This window comes from Apis laboriosa, unplaced genomic scaffold, assembly GCF_014066325.1.
Source record: "Apis laboriosa isolate Shangri-la unplaced genomic scaffold, ASM1406632v1 scaffold43_cov150, whole genome shotgun sequence".
Lineage (NCBI taxonomy): Eukaryota > Metazoa > Arthropoda > Insecta > Hymenoptera > Apidae > Apis > Apis laboriosa.
The window spans coordinates 1,319,058-1,335,829 of record NW_025223292.1 but is presented as its reverse complement, the minus strand read 5'-3'; the positions used below and the strand labels follow the sequence as shown (position 1 = coordinate 1,335,829).

The 16,772-nt window shown below is 30.3% G+C and overlaps 2 protein-coding genes across 7 annotated transcripts in view; one reads left to right on the top strand and one right to left on the bottom strand.

The window, feature by feature from the left end:
• Positions 1-3,096, bottom strand: part of LOC122716276 — a 49,661-nt gene extending 46,565 nt beyond the window's left edge. For 5 of the 6 annotated variants that reach the window (XR_006346984.1, XR_006346985.1, XR_006346987.1 and 2 more), the window contains exons 1-2: positions 2,918-3,096; positions 1,563-1,777 (exon numbers count right to left, since the gene is read on the bottom strand). Coding sequence is in view for 1 of the 6 variants with exons in the window: in XM_043939192.1 (XP_043795127.1) it covers positions 1,563-1,777; positions 2,918-2,997 (295 nt within the window). In the remaining 5 variants the exon portion in view is untranslated. The remainder of the gene's footprint in view (positions 1-1,562; positions 1,778-2,917) is intronic. The other variant, XR_006346988.1, reaches the window with a different exon arrangement.
• A 2,947-nt stretch (positions 3,097-6,043) lies between these two features.
• LOC122716241 (keratin, type I cytoskeletal 10-like) lies at positions 6,044-10,811 on the top strand. The gene is made up of 3 exons (XM_043939138.1): positions 6,044-6,131; positions 6,356-6,703; positions 10,317-10,811. The coding sequence occupies exons 1-3, from the start codon at positions 6,044-6,046 to the stop codon at positions 10,445-10,447; spliced, it is 567 nt and encodes a 188-aa protein (XP_043795073.1). The 3' UTR covers positions 10,448-10,811.
• Positions 10,812-16,772: the final 5,961 nt, after the last annotated feature.

Here is a 16,772-nt window from a genome sequence, read left to right as displayed (position 1 = left end):
TACCAGTGAAAAAAGATGTTAATTTACATGTAAACGCGCGTACTATCTAATTGAACTTGGTCGAATAATTTTTAAATAGTTACGTCTTTTCTGTAGAAGAATTCACGCAATTTCGAACATGATTTTTTTTTTTATATTATAAAAAATAGAGGAAAAAAGAATATATGTTCACATTCAAAGATATATGATCTTTGAATTTTTAAAAACTCTAATTATTCCTGATTTAATTAATAAATCATCTTGATTGAGTCGAAGATTGAATGATGTAAAAGTTAAATACAAAAAAAAAAAAAAAAAAAAAAAAGAAGAAAAAAAAATAAAATAAAATTTAGATAAAATGTCAAAGCAATGAAACTCGTTCGTAAATTTCGTTCAATCGTATGCAAGAACGTAAACATAAAATGCTCGTAAAACATTGAAGTTTTGAATAGCACGGAGAAGAGATACGATGCCGAAGAACATTGGGATTTAAATTTTTAAAATCTTTGGTATCTACGCTAGAAACGGATAGTTGACCCCGAGTGAGCATGATGTTGTGGCAGCATGTACCGGTACATGTACTTTAAAAATCATGTTTTTCTTAAGATGTAGAGAAAAAGTTTATCGCGAATATACGTTAGTTCCTTTTAAACATATTGCTTCATGCTGAGATATTTATTGCCTCTCCCCGATATTTCTTCCTGCTTCCAAGTTTTTCGAAACCTACACCGATTTTAATTTCATCGAACAATTTTCAACAATCGGAGAAAATATTATATTTGATTTTCTATAATCCATAATTTATATTATAAAAGAAATGAAAACACGAGATTATTTTGTATTTTTAATGTAATTATTTTTAATGCGATGAAATCATTTTCAACTATAAAATATTTTTAAGAATTAATATGTAAATTCTATAAATAGACAAATTCATAATGGTATTCATAATGGCATGATGATGTAGTGAGTCATTTATATATAATACAAATCAGCAAAAAATATAAAGATACAGAAATATGTGAATTTCAAGTCAAACGCTGCATTTTATATTATGTATATTATATACGCAGAAAAAGTTTTATGGAAAAAAACTGATACCTTTTTTAATGTACAAGAATTTTTTACAATGAAAAAAAATATATTTAAAAAATTATATTAATATCTCTGCTACGAATTTCATTTGTATTTATGATATAAGAATTTTGCATAAAAAAATTTTTAAAATATACAATTATACAAATATTGGATGCAATATTCTTGTATAAATGTTATTTCATATGTACAATGATCGGAATGAATCATAGGAATGAATCATTCATATGAAAATGAAAATATGAAAATATACTTATTTTTAATTTCACAATCATCAATTTATATCTATAGTATTTGTCAAGATAAATATTTTTAATTTAATTACATTTTTTTTTTCATATATTTAAAAACACACATATAAAATTTTCTATAAAATGTTCATGATAACATGAAATCTAATATACTAATAGAAATCTAATACTTTATAGAAGATATCTGATAACATTTATCAAATGCTTATTTTATTAATAAAGCGTAATTTTACTTACTATCGATGCCTGAATCTAACTGAATTGCTTCAATTATATTCTGTAATTGTTTGATATATAGCGCCATGTTCTCATCTTTTGAAATATTGCGACGCTGTATGGCACAATTACACAGTGGACAGAGCGCATTTTTATTTTGTATCACTGTTTGAATACATACACGACAGAATCGATGTCCGCAAAATGTTTTTACCGGATCTGATATTGTTTGTAGACTAAAATACATAAAAAAAAAAAAAAGAATAAACAGATTATACATTACATATTATTACATAAACAGATTTCAAATATTATTTGTTAAATATTAAACGCTAAATAATTATCAATAACAAAATAAATCTTATACTGATTGATATTAACTGGATTTATTTATATATATTATAATATATAATTTGAAATAATATATAACAGAAATGCAAGAATCTTAAAGAAAATATACAGATACGTTCTAGATAATTTAACAAAGTTTGTAATAACTTTTGAATTTTTATATTTAAAGTGTAAATTATTTTTATTATTAGACATTAAAAAATAAAATCAATCAAATGCAAAAATTAAAAAATTAAAAAATTACAGGATTTCATTAAATAAAAAAAAAAAGATTGAAATCTATCCAGTTTATATATCATTTAATATTATTTAATTTTATTTTATATAATTTTTATCTATCTCTAACCATTACAGCATATCTCTACTAAAATATCCTGTATATTATAACACAATTATAAATTGGTTATAATTTAATGAGTGACATATATTATTTTATCTTTCTGATGAGAAACTAAATTTTATATGATATTTCATTTTAATATAAAAATAAAAGATTTGACATTGGTATTCATATTCGAACATATAATACGATCTATAACATTATAAGAGAAATACGAACAAAATGCATAATCATTTTATTTCATTTATTGATCATTTATATTGATTTTATTTATTTATTAATTATAACTTTTCATTGGTGATATAACAAAAGTATACTATATATGTATTGCTATACACATGATAAAAGATCAATAATAATTAGAAATTGAAGTAAATTTAAAAGTAATAAATTAATTCAAAATTCTTATAATGTTTAAGTTAAAGTTTTTAATTTATATAATTAATAGAAAAATATGTATGATATAAATAAAAATAAGAAATATGATTTATAAAATTAATAAAGTAAATAAATATATGTATTTCATTTGAAAATGAATAAAATAAATATGATCATTCAAACTTAACCTATACTCATAACTTTTCAAGATAAATTATATTTCAATATAAATTGATGAGAGTCATGTTTTAAATTTATATTTTATTATATATATTTTATAAATCTTTGTACATTAATTATATCTTACCAAATTGTGCATTGTAAACATTTTTGCATATTTCTGATCACTTTTGACAGTTTGTCAGCAACAGAAAACACTTGCTCCATTGTTCTTCACTTTATTATGAATGTCACATTGCGAATATTTATTATAATTCAATTAAATTCACTTTCTAAAACATCATATAAACGCGGAAATTATATTAAATTTTGCACTCACATTTCACCATTGTTACAAACAATCACAGGATCATCAACAGGTTTTAAAGACTTATTTAACCACGCATTTGAAGTGGCGTTGTGATCGATCAGTCGATATATAAATCTCGTATAATACATTTTATAATTTAAATTTTAAAACAAAAATTTTAAATAATAATTAATAAAAATCATGAAAATATATACAATCTGATGAATTTTATTGTTTAAAAAAATAATATTTTATATTTATTATTGGGCGTTTCCAATGAAATTATAATCTCTGTTTATTTTTTTCATCGACAGAGTGCGCTTTTCAACTAGGTAAACTTCGATACTCGATTTAGGCGGGAAGCCATAGAGTAAGAAGTTGCGTAATTGAACTGGATTGCCGCGGAATCGAATCCTTTCAAATAGTATTTCCATTTAAATTAGTTCGTAGTGATTAAATATCTTTGTGGAATTTGTGCACTCAAATTAATCAGGAATACAGTTCTAACGAATCATACGATCAAAGGTATTTTTTCTAAAAATATATCCATAATGAAATTTCCGTTTGTTTTATCTTCTCGTCTTTGATGGACGCCATTATTCTGTCATTTTGAACGTTCGATTAGGATTTTTAATCTAAATGAAATATCTTTTTTCTTTAGAAATCATCATTCAAATGATTAAAAGAACATCGTCGAGCTCAATCAACAGACAGAAAAGACGATATTCAGCGTAACATGAGTTTCGCAGAAACAACTTGTTGATGACGTTATGGGGTGGATCTTTCTTGCCAGTACTTTATTCTTCTGCATATGCGGTAAGTCTTGATTACGATTACATTATTACTATAATTTTAACATATGAATTGTAACGTATAAATATTCTATGGGATATTAACGTATAATAAGAAAATATCACGATTTTTGACAAAGTTTATTTTTCGAAGATATTTTTCGAACTATTTTATTTTAACTTTAAAAATAGGTTAATAATAGGTTATGTCTATTTCTTTCGTTATTTTTGCTAGCAACTATTTAATATTTAGATATTGTAAAAAGTTCACAATCGACTTCCTTGAGATAGAAAGTTATTTTCGAAAAATTTAATTCAAGTCAAAGCAAAGTTCTTTCTTCCGGGATTAATTACGTAATCGATTGTGCTGCATTCACGAGATAAGGAATTTGAAGAACAGAATTATTATTACAGAATGCATTGAACGTAAAAATTTTGTTATAAAGAAAGATAGGAAAATCGAATTCAAATTTTTTTTATTTCGAGTTTTAATAAAACATATATGATTTATTTTCTTTAATTTTTTTCTTTAATAAATTCTTTACGATTATATAAAAATTTTATATTTTGGTAGAATGCAATTTTTTATTTTAATTTCAACATAAAAAATATATAATAATATAATAAATATAAACGAGAAAGAATAAAATAGTATTAGTAACGTTTCAACGCAATTTTAATAAAAATATTCTATATTCTATACAAACTCGTGAAAATACGATATCGCGTTTGATGTATAATATACATCAAAGATTTTCATTTTCGATAGACGAATATCAAGTTATTTTTCTTTCGATATTTTTCGCCATTTTGATACGATAAAATTAATATTTTTGTATGACCATCAACAGGTATGCGTGCCATGAAAATTTCAGTGACAAACGTGCAAAGTTTCGGGTGAAATGAATTTCATTTCTATAACACTGCAAAATAGATATTTCTCTCATTTTTTTAGCATGCAAATAAAACTGGCACTGAGAGATTCTAGAGCCAGGTAAATTTATTCGGGGATTATAGTCCTTATCGATATAGCAAATGAAGCATAACGATCTTCTTGCGTGGAAATTCATAACTTTTCTTTATCGAATAAATTTACCTGGGAGCGAAATCAACTGCTCTTGCAGTGATTAAAGGAGCACGATCCTATCTATTATTAACAACTTTCCTTCTTTGATTTTAACTCATTAAAATATATATATATATACACCTGATGATTTTGTAAAATGTATTTGAAAAAAATGTATCAAATATTTTCTTACTTAACATAATTTAAGTTATGAACTTTTTGATGATGATAAGTTTTATTTTTTTAATTTATTTTTTTTTTAAATTTGATTGTTCATAATGTATACAATTGTTAAAAGATGTGTAAAGAGATATACACTCCATTTTCAGATTTGAAATGTATAATTTTTATCACAATATAACAAAGTATTAACTTAGCTCTTTGTCTTATGATTTCTTATTTAATGTTCATCATCTTAGGTAGTACAATTTCGTCGAAACGATATACATAATTTGTGTGTAACAGTCTCTAGTCTTTGAACGATTGAAACTAAAGTTAGAGTTTAAATTAACTTAGTCGAGAATACAACTTGTCTTTATTAAATCAAAACTCTATAATCTCTGCCATGAATGTGACTGCATATTATAATAGAACTCCATTCATTGGATTGAAATTTTAGTCAGTGCCCGATTAAAGTTCTCTATCCATGCAGTATCATCCTTTTGCCTATTTCAATAATTTTGAAACATGTTATATTATTATATTGTTTGAATGCAATTTTTGAAAAATAATTAAATAATTGGAAATCTCCCATTTGGAAAAATAAATTATTACTAAATTAAACTCATACCCACTTGCCAAATATAAATAAACATTTTAAAATCGTCAGGTGTATGCATTCTTGATAAATGACACAATCCTTTACTTAACATCTTTGCCTCGAATCAAAAAACTATTACATACTAACAATATAATATCATAATTTAACTTACGTCAAAGAAACATACACTTTTTCTATTCATACGATACCTGTCTCAAGCAAGTTCTTCCATATCCGAGACGCAAAGGTGTTAACTTATCCCTACACCAGAGTTGTCACACGCGGGCCCTATGTTATTAACTAAACTGAATTCCCCTCTGGTGAATTTCTGGAGACAAGGAGAAACCATGACATCACGTTATCCCCACTGCCACTCGACCACATGCACGTCACGTGACACGATGCAATGCTTGTCTTTGGCGGAAACCTGGGCACGTGACGTGCCTCTGCCTGATTTAACGTGGTAGTGAGGGATAGCGTGACGTCACATATTCATAGAAATTCCCCAAAGAAAAATTCGAGACACTACGACGGAAACAGCGTACCTCGACTTACGCGATGATACAATGCCAAGGTGAATCGCGTTCGTAATGATAATTCAATCGATTCGATGTCCTTTTTCACGCTGCTGCTTCGGAACGGATGAACAAAAATATTAGCGGCGGGACTGCCGTTGCCACAGGGAGGTGGCGGAGCGGGGGGCCATGGACAGCCGCAGGCTGGATCGCCGAGCACCCCGGGCCCCGGCGGTGGCACTGCTGGCAGTGGCGCGAGCACTCTCGGCGCCGCTGGCGGCGGTGCTTCTGGCTCTGGCACCGCCGCCGCCGGTGGAAGTGGGATTGGTTTCAGTGTGACCGGAAGTACCGGTGGCGGGGCTGGTGGCGGTGCCGCTGGCGGTGGCGCAAGTTGGTCCGCGGGACTGCCTCGTCGGGGCCGAGGGTGGCGCGACTGGCGCCGCGGCGACCCCACGCTGATCAAGGGACTGTGGAAGTCAAAGGGGCCTCTAGGTAAAGGATCCGTGTTTCTCCGCCAATTTGATGTGTCTTGAATGTGTATTTTCTTTTCTTTTTTTAAATCCTTTATTTTTATGCTTTTCGGTGTGGAAATAGGAATAGGGCTATTTTAAAATTTGGCGGGAAAATTAAGTAAGCTTTGTAGAATATGGATGAATAAGTATGAATGCATAAACATGTGATGTTATAAAGGATTGGGTGTTGTTATTAATGTTAGATATTATGGCTTGAAATTTAAGTTTTAAATGTGCATGAAAATTTTTAATATTTATTTAATAGATATTTCTATGCTTTTTATTGTAGTATATATGTTTGATGGTATATTTCTTGTTATGAACGTAGATACAGAGGAATTTAAATATTTAGCCTTTGATGGAGTATTATCATGTATAGGAATTATATCTATTATATTTTGATTTACTTCTTAAATTAAAAAATTTATATAGTTTAATAGTTTATTTTATCTTCCTTAATTCAAGAACGAAATTGAATCTATCTGGTATATATTTTTTATTCAGAATAATGTATATTGAAATTTTTCCTTTAATTTGAATCATTTTATATGAATGTCTATTAATAGAATGCATGTTAGTGAAAATCATCTATTTAGGTATTATTAATTTAGACTACTTTCAGCTTCTAAAATTAATTTGTTTTTTTTTTCTTTTTTGCTGCATCCAATCTTCTCATAAATATTTATAGATACTGTTCCATTGCACATAAGTAAATTATCCACAAACAAAATAATTTTTCCATTTGATTCATCATGTACTTTTGCATGTATCACAAAATTTGCTATACTCACTATATAATCATTAACATACCAATTATTCATCATAAATCCATTTCAAACGTTATGTTAGATCGAATAGGTTAAGTATCGTGTATAACTTTCACGCGTTCGTGTTACCTTCGTATCGTAGTTTATCGAAGCAAGCAATTTCTCATCGTGTTACTATGAAAACTTGTCGAGTTTATAATTCGACTTTCGAATTAGCTATCCATGATCTATATATCGTGACATCGATTCTTGAACTAATAACTAAATCTTCCAACATATTTTATGCTCGTTTATTTCAAATTTCGTCCATATCCATGATTTCGAAAAATTTTACAATAACGAGGATACGTAAAAAAATCGTTGAAATTTCTATTCCTTTTTCTATTCGATATTCGTCGCATATTTTATTCGATAAAAATTCAAACGAGAGGATTAAAAGGATTATATCAAGTCAAAGATTCGGTTTTTCGAATCTCTGTGTCAACGTTCGATGTTGGCGTCGAAGATGGTACAATGACGAACACGTGAAAAATTCATGAAACGAATGAACAATACGCGTATTTTTCGCTTACGTATCTCTAGATTCTGATTTAACTTTCAAATTTCTCGATGGGTCGATGTATCCTTAAGTTTTTCAACGACGAATACGAATATTTCATTATAAGTTGAAAATTTCCATCCACTTAAGATGACGAATCATTAATAGAACGTGGAAAGAATCTGAGAATCGTCAAAAGTAATTTTTAAATTTAAACATTAAAGCTGTGCTTTTATTTGTGAGATTTTATATTTGGATTGATCTCTGATATGAAGAAATTTTTAAATTAATTTAATCAAGAATTTTTAAAAATTTTTTAACTATTTTTTAATAGAATAGAATTTAACTAAAATTTCATAAATACAAATTGTGCATACATGCAAACATTTATAGAATCGTCATTCGTAACATTGAATTTTTTGAAAATGTTTTTATTTCCGCGATAAAAGCTTTCTGAGTGTTGAATTTTTGTTCAGAATACTGTACAAATATATTTGTCATCGATGTTTATCGAATTGTATTGTTTCACTCACACAATCTCTCGAATTGTAAAAAAAAAGGACATCAAAAAATTGTTTATTGACTTTTCTCAATTTCGAAGCGTGTTGTTTATTAAATTGGAAATCGCTTTCTGTTTTATAATTAGATTTTTAGATATTGTGATCTCGATTTGTTTTTCAATTTTTTTCCATTGTCATGGATAAAAAATTTGCCTTGCACATACAAGGTTTCATAATTTCGATTTTAAGTCTCGTGATAAAAATAAAATATAACTTCTAAGAATTATTAAGTCATCCTGAAAATTGGATAAACATAATTCACAATTCGATACGGACATTTTAAAATATTTCCATAATCTTTGATATTTCATCTTTGCAAACATATTTCAAAAACATTTTAATTTAATATGCAAATTTAAGTTTCTAAAAAATATAAACCGTCGAAGAACGTTTTTCATATTTTTAAATGCAAAGAAATATTCAAGCGAGCAGCACAAATGTAAATCGATTGAAGAAAAACATGTAGAACGAGATAGAAATTCAATATTCAATTGATGGAATTTTCATATTGTATTTACTATATTTTCCATTCATTCGTTTGCTCATTCGAATATGATCCACAAAAATCAATAATCTCTTTCAAGCAGAGGAAATGCCAGAAATAAAATAAAATTCATTCTTATTACTTAAAACTAACACGTTAAATAACACGAGATATAAAACGTATGCGTAATATGCATTTAATAATATAATATGATAAAAAAATAAAAATTCGTAGAAAAAGTTACAAATTTTAATATCCAATTTTTCATATATAAGATAATATAGAAACTTTTAGAATGACTCAATAATTCGAAAGAAAATAAAATTCAATGGAGAAATTGTCACATGAAAATCTCATCAATTCATAAATCGATTAAAATTTAATCTAAACTTCCACGTAAGTTCAAATCCACGTAAACCTTTCCACGAGTATCCATAAATCATCACATGAAAATTCGAGTGACCACTGCCATAATTTATCCACGTCATTCTTCTCATTTTTCTTACTTTGTACATAATCACATCTTGTGCCTCGATCGTTTTCTTTTACAAAGAGCATGTCGGCATGCCATGCACGCTTCCATTCATGTTTTTCCATATTTGGTATCGTTTCTATGTGTAAGGTGTTAACATATTCGTGAAATAGCTTTGAAGATTCGATCGAGTAGAGGCTGAAACAAATATAAGAATTGAGATTACAAAGATATCTTTTGAGTCTTATTTATCAAGTTACGAGCAATTTATGTTTCTAGTCAAACAAAATGAGATAAATATCTATATTTTGCTTCATCTAAACTTAAATTCGTATCTCTACTTACAACTTAATAAATAAGTCTCGATTAATATTTTTGAATACCTGTATAACTTTCGTATTCATTTTAATCACTAGAATCTTTTTAGACAATCTATTAAGTAAAAATAAACGAAAACATAAAAGTTTCTACAAAAATTAAACTGTTTATTTAAATTATAAACAGTTTTACATAGAAACGAAAAATGTACACATAGATTCTAATGATTCTAAGATGAAGTTATTTTACTTCCAACTCCACAAAGTTAAGGCCTCAATCGATATTTTTGCATGCCAATTTATCTCGATCCCCAAAAATCGACTCTTCACGATAATCTTTCACGAGCAACCTTGTTGACACCTTATTCATCGAGACACAATCTTTCATCCGAAACGAAAACTGTGTGTGTGAAAACTCGTTCGCTCTCTCCCCTTTCCCTTCCTCCCTTACACAGATTCCCTAGGAAAGGCGGAGGTATACATCTTCTTAGCACTGCTGATCGGTTTCGTGACGGTGGTGGTCGGTTGTTGGCTGTCCGACAACTGTTGGTCCCCGGAGCCGGAAGGAGTGGTCACTCTGGCATAGCCTAGTGCAGACTTCCGTTCGTCCAGGCGATAACAACTAGTACGCGGGCCCTCCTACAGGATCTTCCAGGACTTTGTCCAACAGAACAGGCGTCCGTTGCTCGACATCAACGACAACCACACCATGCTACCACCCGTGTGATCCGCGTCACCTTAAAGAAACGAAAGAGAGGAGAAAGAAGAAAAAGGAAAAGGAAAAGAAAACCACCATCACCATCTCTCTTCCATCGAGGCAGACCGCCATATATTCGAATATAGCCTCTCTCTCTCTCTCTCTCTCGATATCGTCGCGGTCCTCGATAAACGTCCAATCCAACCGACCGGAAATCCAAAAGGTTCATCGAAATATCGACGTATCCACGTGCCAAAACGGATTATAATAATAACGTCTTTTCTCTCTCTCTCTCTCTCTCTCTTCTCTTCTTTTTTTTTATGGATGGACGTGGATGATGCGCGTCGAGATGCTCGCTTTTGACAAAGCGAGGGAAAACCGAAAGGAAATAGGGCGATTAGGGGGATTGGAACTGCGCTCGAATCCAAACCACGCGCACAACAATTTCCTCCTCCCTCATCCGTGAATTGTTAATTCGCTCGTTAACCCGATCCGGGGATTGGATGACTATATTCGGGCGTGGTTCCGCGGACTTCCGGTTGGAAGGATTCTCGCGGATTAGAATTCGACTCTTCGGCTTTTCGCTTGAGATAATTCGAGGTCTAATTACGTCGAGAAATTGGATTTTTGAAAGGGATGTTTTTTAGGGGGGAGGGAGATATTTAAGGGAGTTTGGTGAAGGGTAAAGGGTGGTTCTAACCAAGTGTTCTTATGGGTATGGTAAGAGGTGGAATTTAAGGGGAAAGAGGTTCGAGGTCGAGGTTCTTTTCTCCGTCTTCGATTCGGAATCGAAATCGCAAGATTATTGGATATATTGGTCGGATGAATGAGGTAATTTTCTTAAAAGTAATGGTACGATTAAATCATAATTCGAATTCTTCGATGTCTAATAATTGCATAAATTATTGTAATTAAATCGTAAGAAGTTCCGTCTTCAAAATGCGGAAATTGGCATCGTCGTTATTGGCAAGATATTGGATCAGGTGGGGGGTGCATCGAATAGAAGATAATTTCTTTTTTTTAACAACATTCAGGAAACGATTAACTCGAATTTAACTTCTTGCCTTTTTCCGTATCGTAATTCGAATATCTTCGATATCTGATTACGCAATTAAATCGTACGGCAAAAGAAGTTAAATTAAAATAGGGAATTGTATTAGTCCATCAATTTTATACACGTCATTCATTAAAGATACGAGAGAATTCTATATCAAACTGTGGCAAACATCTTTTTAGAAAAATATACTTTTTTATTCGCATCCACGCATCAAATCTTCACATTTCCGATTCGATGGAAAATCGATCGGCCTCTATCTTATCATACCCATAACACCATTAACGCTCGATCATCGCCATTAATCAGTTTACCAATTATATGGATATATACGATACACGTTGTCGCCATATTAACGATCCTCGATCGCGCACAGTGTACGGAATTAATGCTCTCGCGTGATAGCGCGTTGATAATCGTGATCGATACCGATATAAATTTCGATATATAAATACTATAAATAAATATTCGAACTGGACAAATTGTTCGACACACCTCGAAGATATTTATCGAAGATATTTTACGAAGATTCAAATACGAATTTATTGGCGCAACCAATTCTTTCTTCGTATTCGAATATCGGTATCTGCTTTCGGTATCGTGAAATGAAAGTTAAAATATCGAACGGGTAAATATCGAAATCATTCGTGATATTGGGTTTAGGGGAAATGATAGGAGAGGTACTTAAAACTTTGACACGGATCGAAACATCGTATTGAATATTTTAACATCGAATCGTTCGTAGCGTCACTTTCGGTATCGATCCGACCACTACGTGATCGTGGATGATGTACAGAGATCGTTCACGAGGCCTTGTAATTAGCGGAATTCCCAAAATGGGTTAATAATTTCATTTAGTGCCTGGCTTGATGGGTTTAGATATTGACGTCAGGCTAGGTCCATCGAGACAGAAACCTGCTGAACTCTATCACAGATCGTTCTGAAAGTCGATCAACAAAATTTAAATTGATTATTCCATTTCTGGGGTAAATTCGATTTCAAGTAAATTTTTCCTTTGCGAAAATTCGCTCGTTCATTGCTTTATTGAAAAGATATATTAACGAAAAATTTATAATGTTGAGTATGTACCATGCTCGAACATATAATATAATAAATCTAAACAATATATATATATATATATATATATATATATATATATCAAGTACAGTTAATATCGAATTGTGCACAAACTAATTAAATAAACATCGAAAATATATTATTTCCATTTATTTGTTCGAGCGACTCGTTGGTGGGTTATACCCAACACTACCATTGCGGTGCGACGACAACTCCACGCGTTTTTTCGTTAATAATTCATTAAACGAAATCGAAAAGAGAATTTTCGAAAAGGAAAAGATTGCTCGAAATCAGCTTAGGAATTGACCACTCGAGCCTTGTCGATCGATTTTTCAGATATCTTTGTAGAGAAATAGGGAAGGGTATATATACGTCATACACGATTTACTTCTTCGTCTTAATCACCGTCCAGATAATTTACAGACCCTTGTGGGCCAAACTTTAATGGCGGCGGATAAAACCACTCGCTATACGAGGCTTTATACGGGCGGGCCTCTCGAACTTTATTTGCGCCACTCTCGTCGCAAATTGTACGAAATGGCCCACGCGAGGGTAAACGAGATCGTTTCATGGTTCCTCGAAGAGGAGAAGATTCTCTGTTCTGTCTCGGTGTGAAACCGCAATGAATGCTCGAACGTTCTCTGGGATTGTGATAATTTGCTTCAAGATTTTCAAATGAATTATTGCTGATTAATTTTGAAGAGAGGATATAATTGGATATAAAAAAGAAATGAGTAAATTGAAATATATGGATATGACAATGATGCATGTGTATATGTTAGTTCGAAATGTTCAAAATAATTTAGAAAACATGATAATAGTGATATCATTGCTTGATAATTTTGAATTTTGTTTAATTGATCGAGGGTAAATTGATATAATAATTTTGAGAGAATAGATCGACATTTTGGATTCATTCGAAATTGATGTTAATTTATATATTAATTATTCAAAGAATTAATAAGTTAAAAAAAAAATAACTATTAAAATTAATTTGAAAAATTACTCAAAATTAAGTTGCTCTATTTCAAATTCATTTTTAAATCTTTGATGTGTATTTGTTACAATTCCCAATTATCAACATTCGAGTATTTCTACAATCCTGATTGTTATAAAATAAAAATTTCAACGAAAAAATTGTCACCAATTTCGTGAATAAAACAATTATTAAGTTTGTATCCGTATAAATTCCGTGCATGATGTATTTTCATTTATTTAAACGTTTTTTTTTTCTTTCAATCACGTTCAACAAATTGTAACAAGAAGCTACGCAAAACAATATTATTTATCATATTTATTTTAAACTTTCCACTTCACCCATTTTGCGAATCTCTCTTAAAAAACAACATCAAAAAAATGATATCCATCGTATCAAATACGATAAATATTTCCAAAATCATAATATAATAATAATCATAAAAATATTCCATCAAATGTTTCCACATTTCTCCATTATCGTTTTTATCATCGAAACACATATTCTCCATCATTTCAAAATCAAAATCAAACATCCGAAGCATCGTCCCTCTAATTAATTTATCCATTTTATTCAAATATTCAGTAATTTTATCGTAAAAAAATATTCCACCAAACTTACACGTTATCTTTCCACACTTGTAAAATTACACCAAAGCTATAAACACACAAATATACAAACACAATCGAAAGCCTAACCTCGAATATTAACAATAATCAATAATCAATAATAAAATTTCCATCATCCATTAAAATATTAATCATCGCGATTAAAAAAAAAAAAGAAACTTCATTCATCCAAAAAATTCCATCGAAAAATCGTCTCGGCCCCCTTTGACCTCGACGAAAAGCAAATTCCAAACCAAAAGCAAAAAAGAAAAAGGAAAAGAAAAAAAAAAGAAGAAAATTCAATTTTCAAACACGGAAAACACGTTTTATTTCGGGATAAAAATTTACGGGGTTAATTCCGTCTCCGTTAATTTTGCATCGTGTAGAGCAGGAATTTAATAACCGTGGAAGGGAACGCCAAAGCTTTGGAATACCGTTCGCAATGGAGGTGGATGGCTGCTTTGTCGCTTTCGCGGCCCTGTATCGGCCGTAATTTACGCAAGTGCAACGTGTGTATTGGTTTGCTCGCGTTTGAAACTCGATCTTCGATCGGTCGTCGCGCCGCCGTGTGTCTTCGAATTATGCACGCGGTGGCGAATTAATCGTGGCACACATTCGTGCACCTGCGTCACCATGGTCCCACCTCTGGAACTTCGATCGACCAGATTTATGGTGTTGCGGCATTTCGAGCAACACGGTTTTAAGATGGCTCGCGCGGGAATAATTAAATTGAGGGATCGAGTAGATTTTTATAAAAGTTAAATGGACAAGTTAAATAGAGAAGTAGATTTTTGAAAGGATAATAAAATATTTTCGCGTATGTTATACAATTGTATTATTGTAAAGTTTTTTTTTTTTTGAGTCTGTTAAATTTTGTCTATTGAATTTTTAAAATTGTTTAAAGTATTGAGTTGTTTGAACTTTGCTCAAAAGATAAAATTATAATTTTGCAATTTAATTGTTTTATTTAAGATAATTTTTATTGTTAGATTGCAGGTTAAGATATTTTTTTTTTTGTCTACTAATTTGGTTTGACTGAGTTTTTTTATTCCACTTTGTGCATCTTTCTATCGATCGACTGATTTAATTTCGGATCGCTGACCATATACGAAGAGGAAAAAAAAGCTTTCTTTCATTCTTTCTTTTTATTTTTATCCTCGCCTCTTTCTTTTTAAACCCGTCTCTACTATCTTTGAAATATAAAAGATAAAGCAGAAACGAAATTTCATCACTTAATTTCCCGTTTTAAAGTCAATACGAACGAAATTTGAAATCTATATTAAATTTAAAAAATCTCAATCAATATCATTTCGATCAAATTATATAATTTTAGAGTCTCTGTATTAATAAAAGTATTATTCAACTCCAGTCACTTGTAATGATATCAATTCAGTATTAATTACTTAATATATTCATATTACTATTATAATCTTCCAAATTTCCTTCATCTCAAGAGTTAATTATCTCACACGACTATCCATAGACTTACAATTCAATTTATTTTCCTAATTCTAATATAAAAAAAAAGCACGATTAATAATTTATATGCACTGTTAATTTTAAATTAAAAATTCGAAAATCAATGATCCCTTACAAATCTTTTACAAAATTAACAAATACAAAAGTTAAATAATTCTCTTTGAAACAATTTTAGTTTGATATTTAACTCGACATATTTTTTTCTTAATAAATTCCTAAAGCGCAGAAAAACAAATATTCCGTCCGTTTTCGAGATGGACGAAATATTTCGTGAGATGAAATCTCGCGAAACGCGGTTATTACCGCGTGATTTCGTTATATCAGACCTATGAATTTAATTTCTTCGTTCACGATTTTACGAATCTAGAATCGGAAGTGTGCTCCTGTGTATTTTTTTATTTTTTTTTTATTTTTTTTTTTGGCCGAGCCATAGCTCAAGGTAAACTCGGGTAATCGAGTTTTTCATTTACGTCGATTAGATCACCGCGAAAAACTCGTGCATCAGAGGGAGAAAAGTAATTTATCCCTCTGATATTTTCCCCACGTTCATTTCCCAGAATATTGCAATCCGGAAACGATGAAATTTCAATATAACGGTTGCCCGGAAGCCAGTAACTTGTATTAAACGTATAAATTTTGTAAATCATGGAATGAAACTCGAAACTCGAATGAAATTAATTAAATATGTATTTATATTGCGAAATTTTCAATCCAAAATTGCATTTTTTGGAGAGGAGGGATCTTTTGATTGAATTAAAAAACGAAGATGATAAATTTCACGTAAAACATAACTCAATTTAATTTAATTATATAATTTATAATATTCTAATTTATATTTCTCTTCGAAGAAAACTGATTATTTTTTTTTCACAAATTTTAATTTGCATGAACAAAATACTATATATTTATAGCATCAAGGATCGCAAAGATTAATTTCACTGTTAGTTTTGACGCTTCGATTCACTGTCATCACAGTATGCATCCTGATATTGACCGAGAAACTTTCACGATTAGTGCTAC

Coding starts and splice junctions, on each gene's coding strand:
- LOC122716241 (XM_043939138.1), top strand. CDS start 6,044: ATGACATCACGTTATCCCCACTGCCACTCGACCACATGCACGTCACGT. Junction 6,132..6,355: donor TTTGGCGGAAACCTGGGCAC/GTGACGTGCCTC, acceptor CAAAAATATTAG/CGGCGGGACTGCCGTTGCCA. Junction 6,704..10,316: donor GAAGTCAAAGGGGCCTCTAG/GTAAAGGATCCG, acceptor TCCCTTACACAG/ATTCCCTAGGAAAGGCGGAG.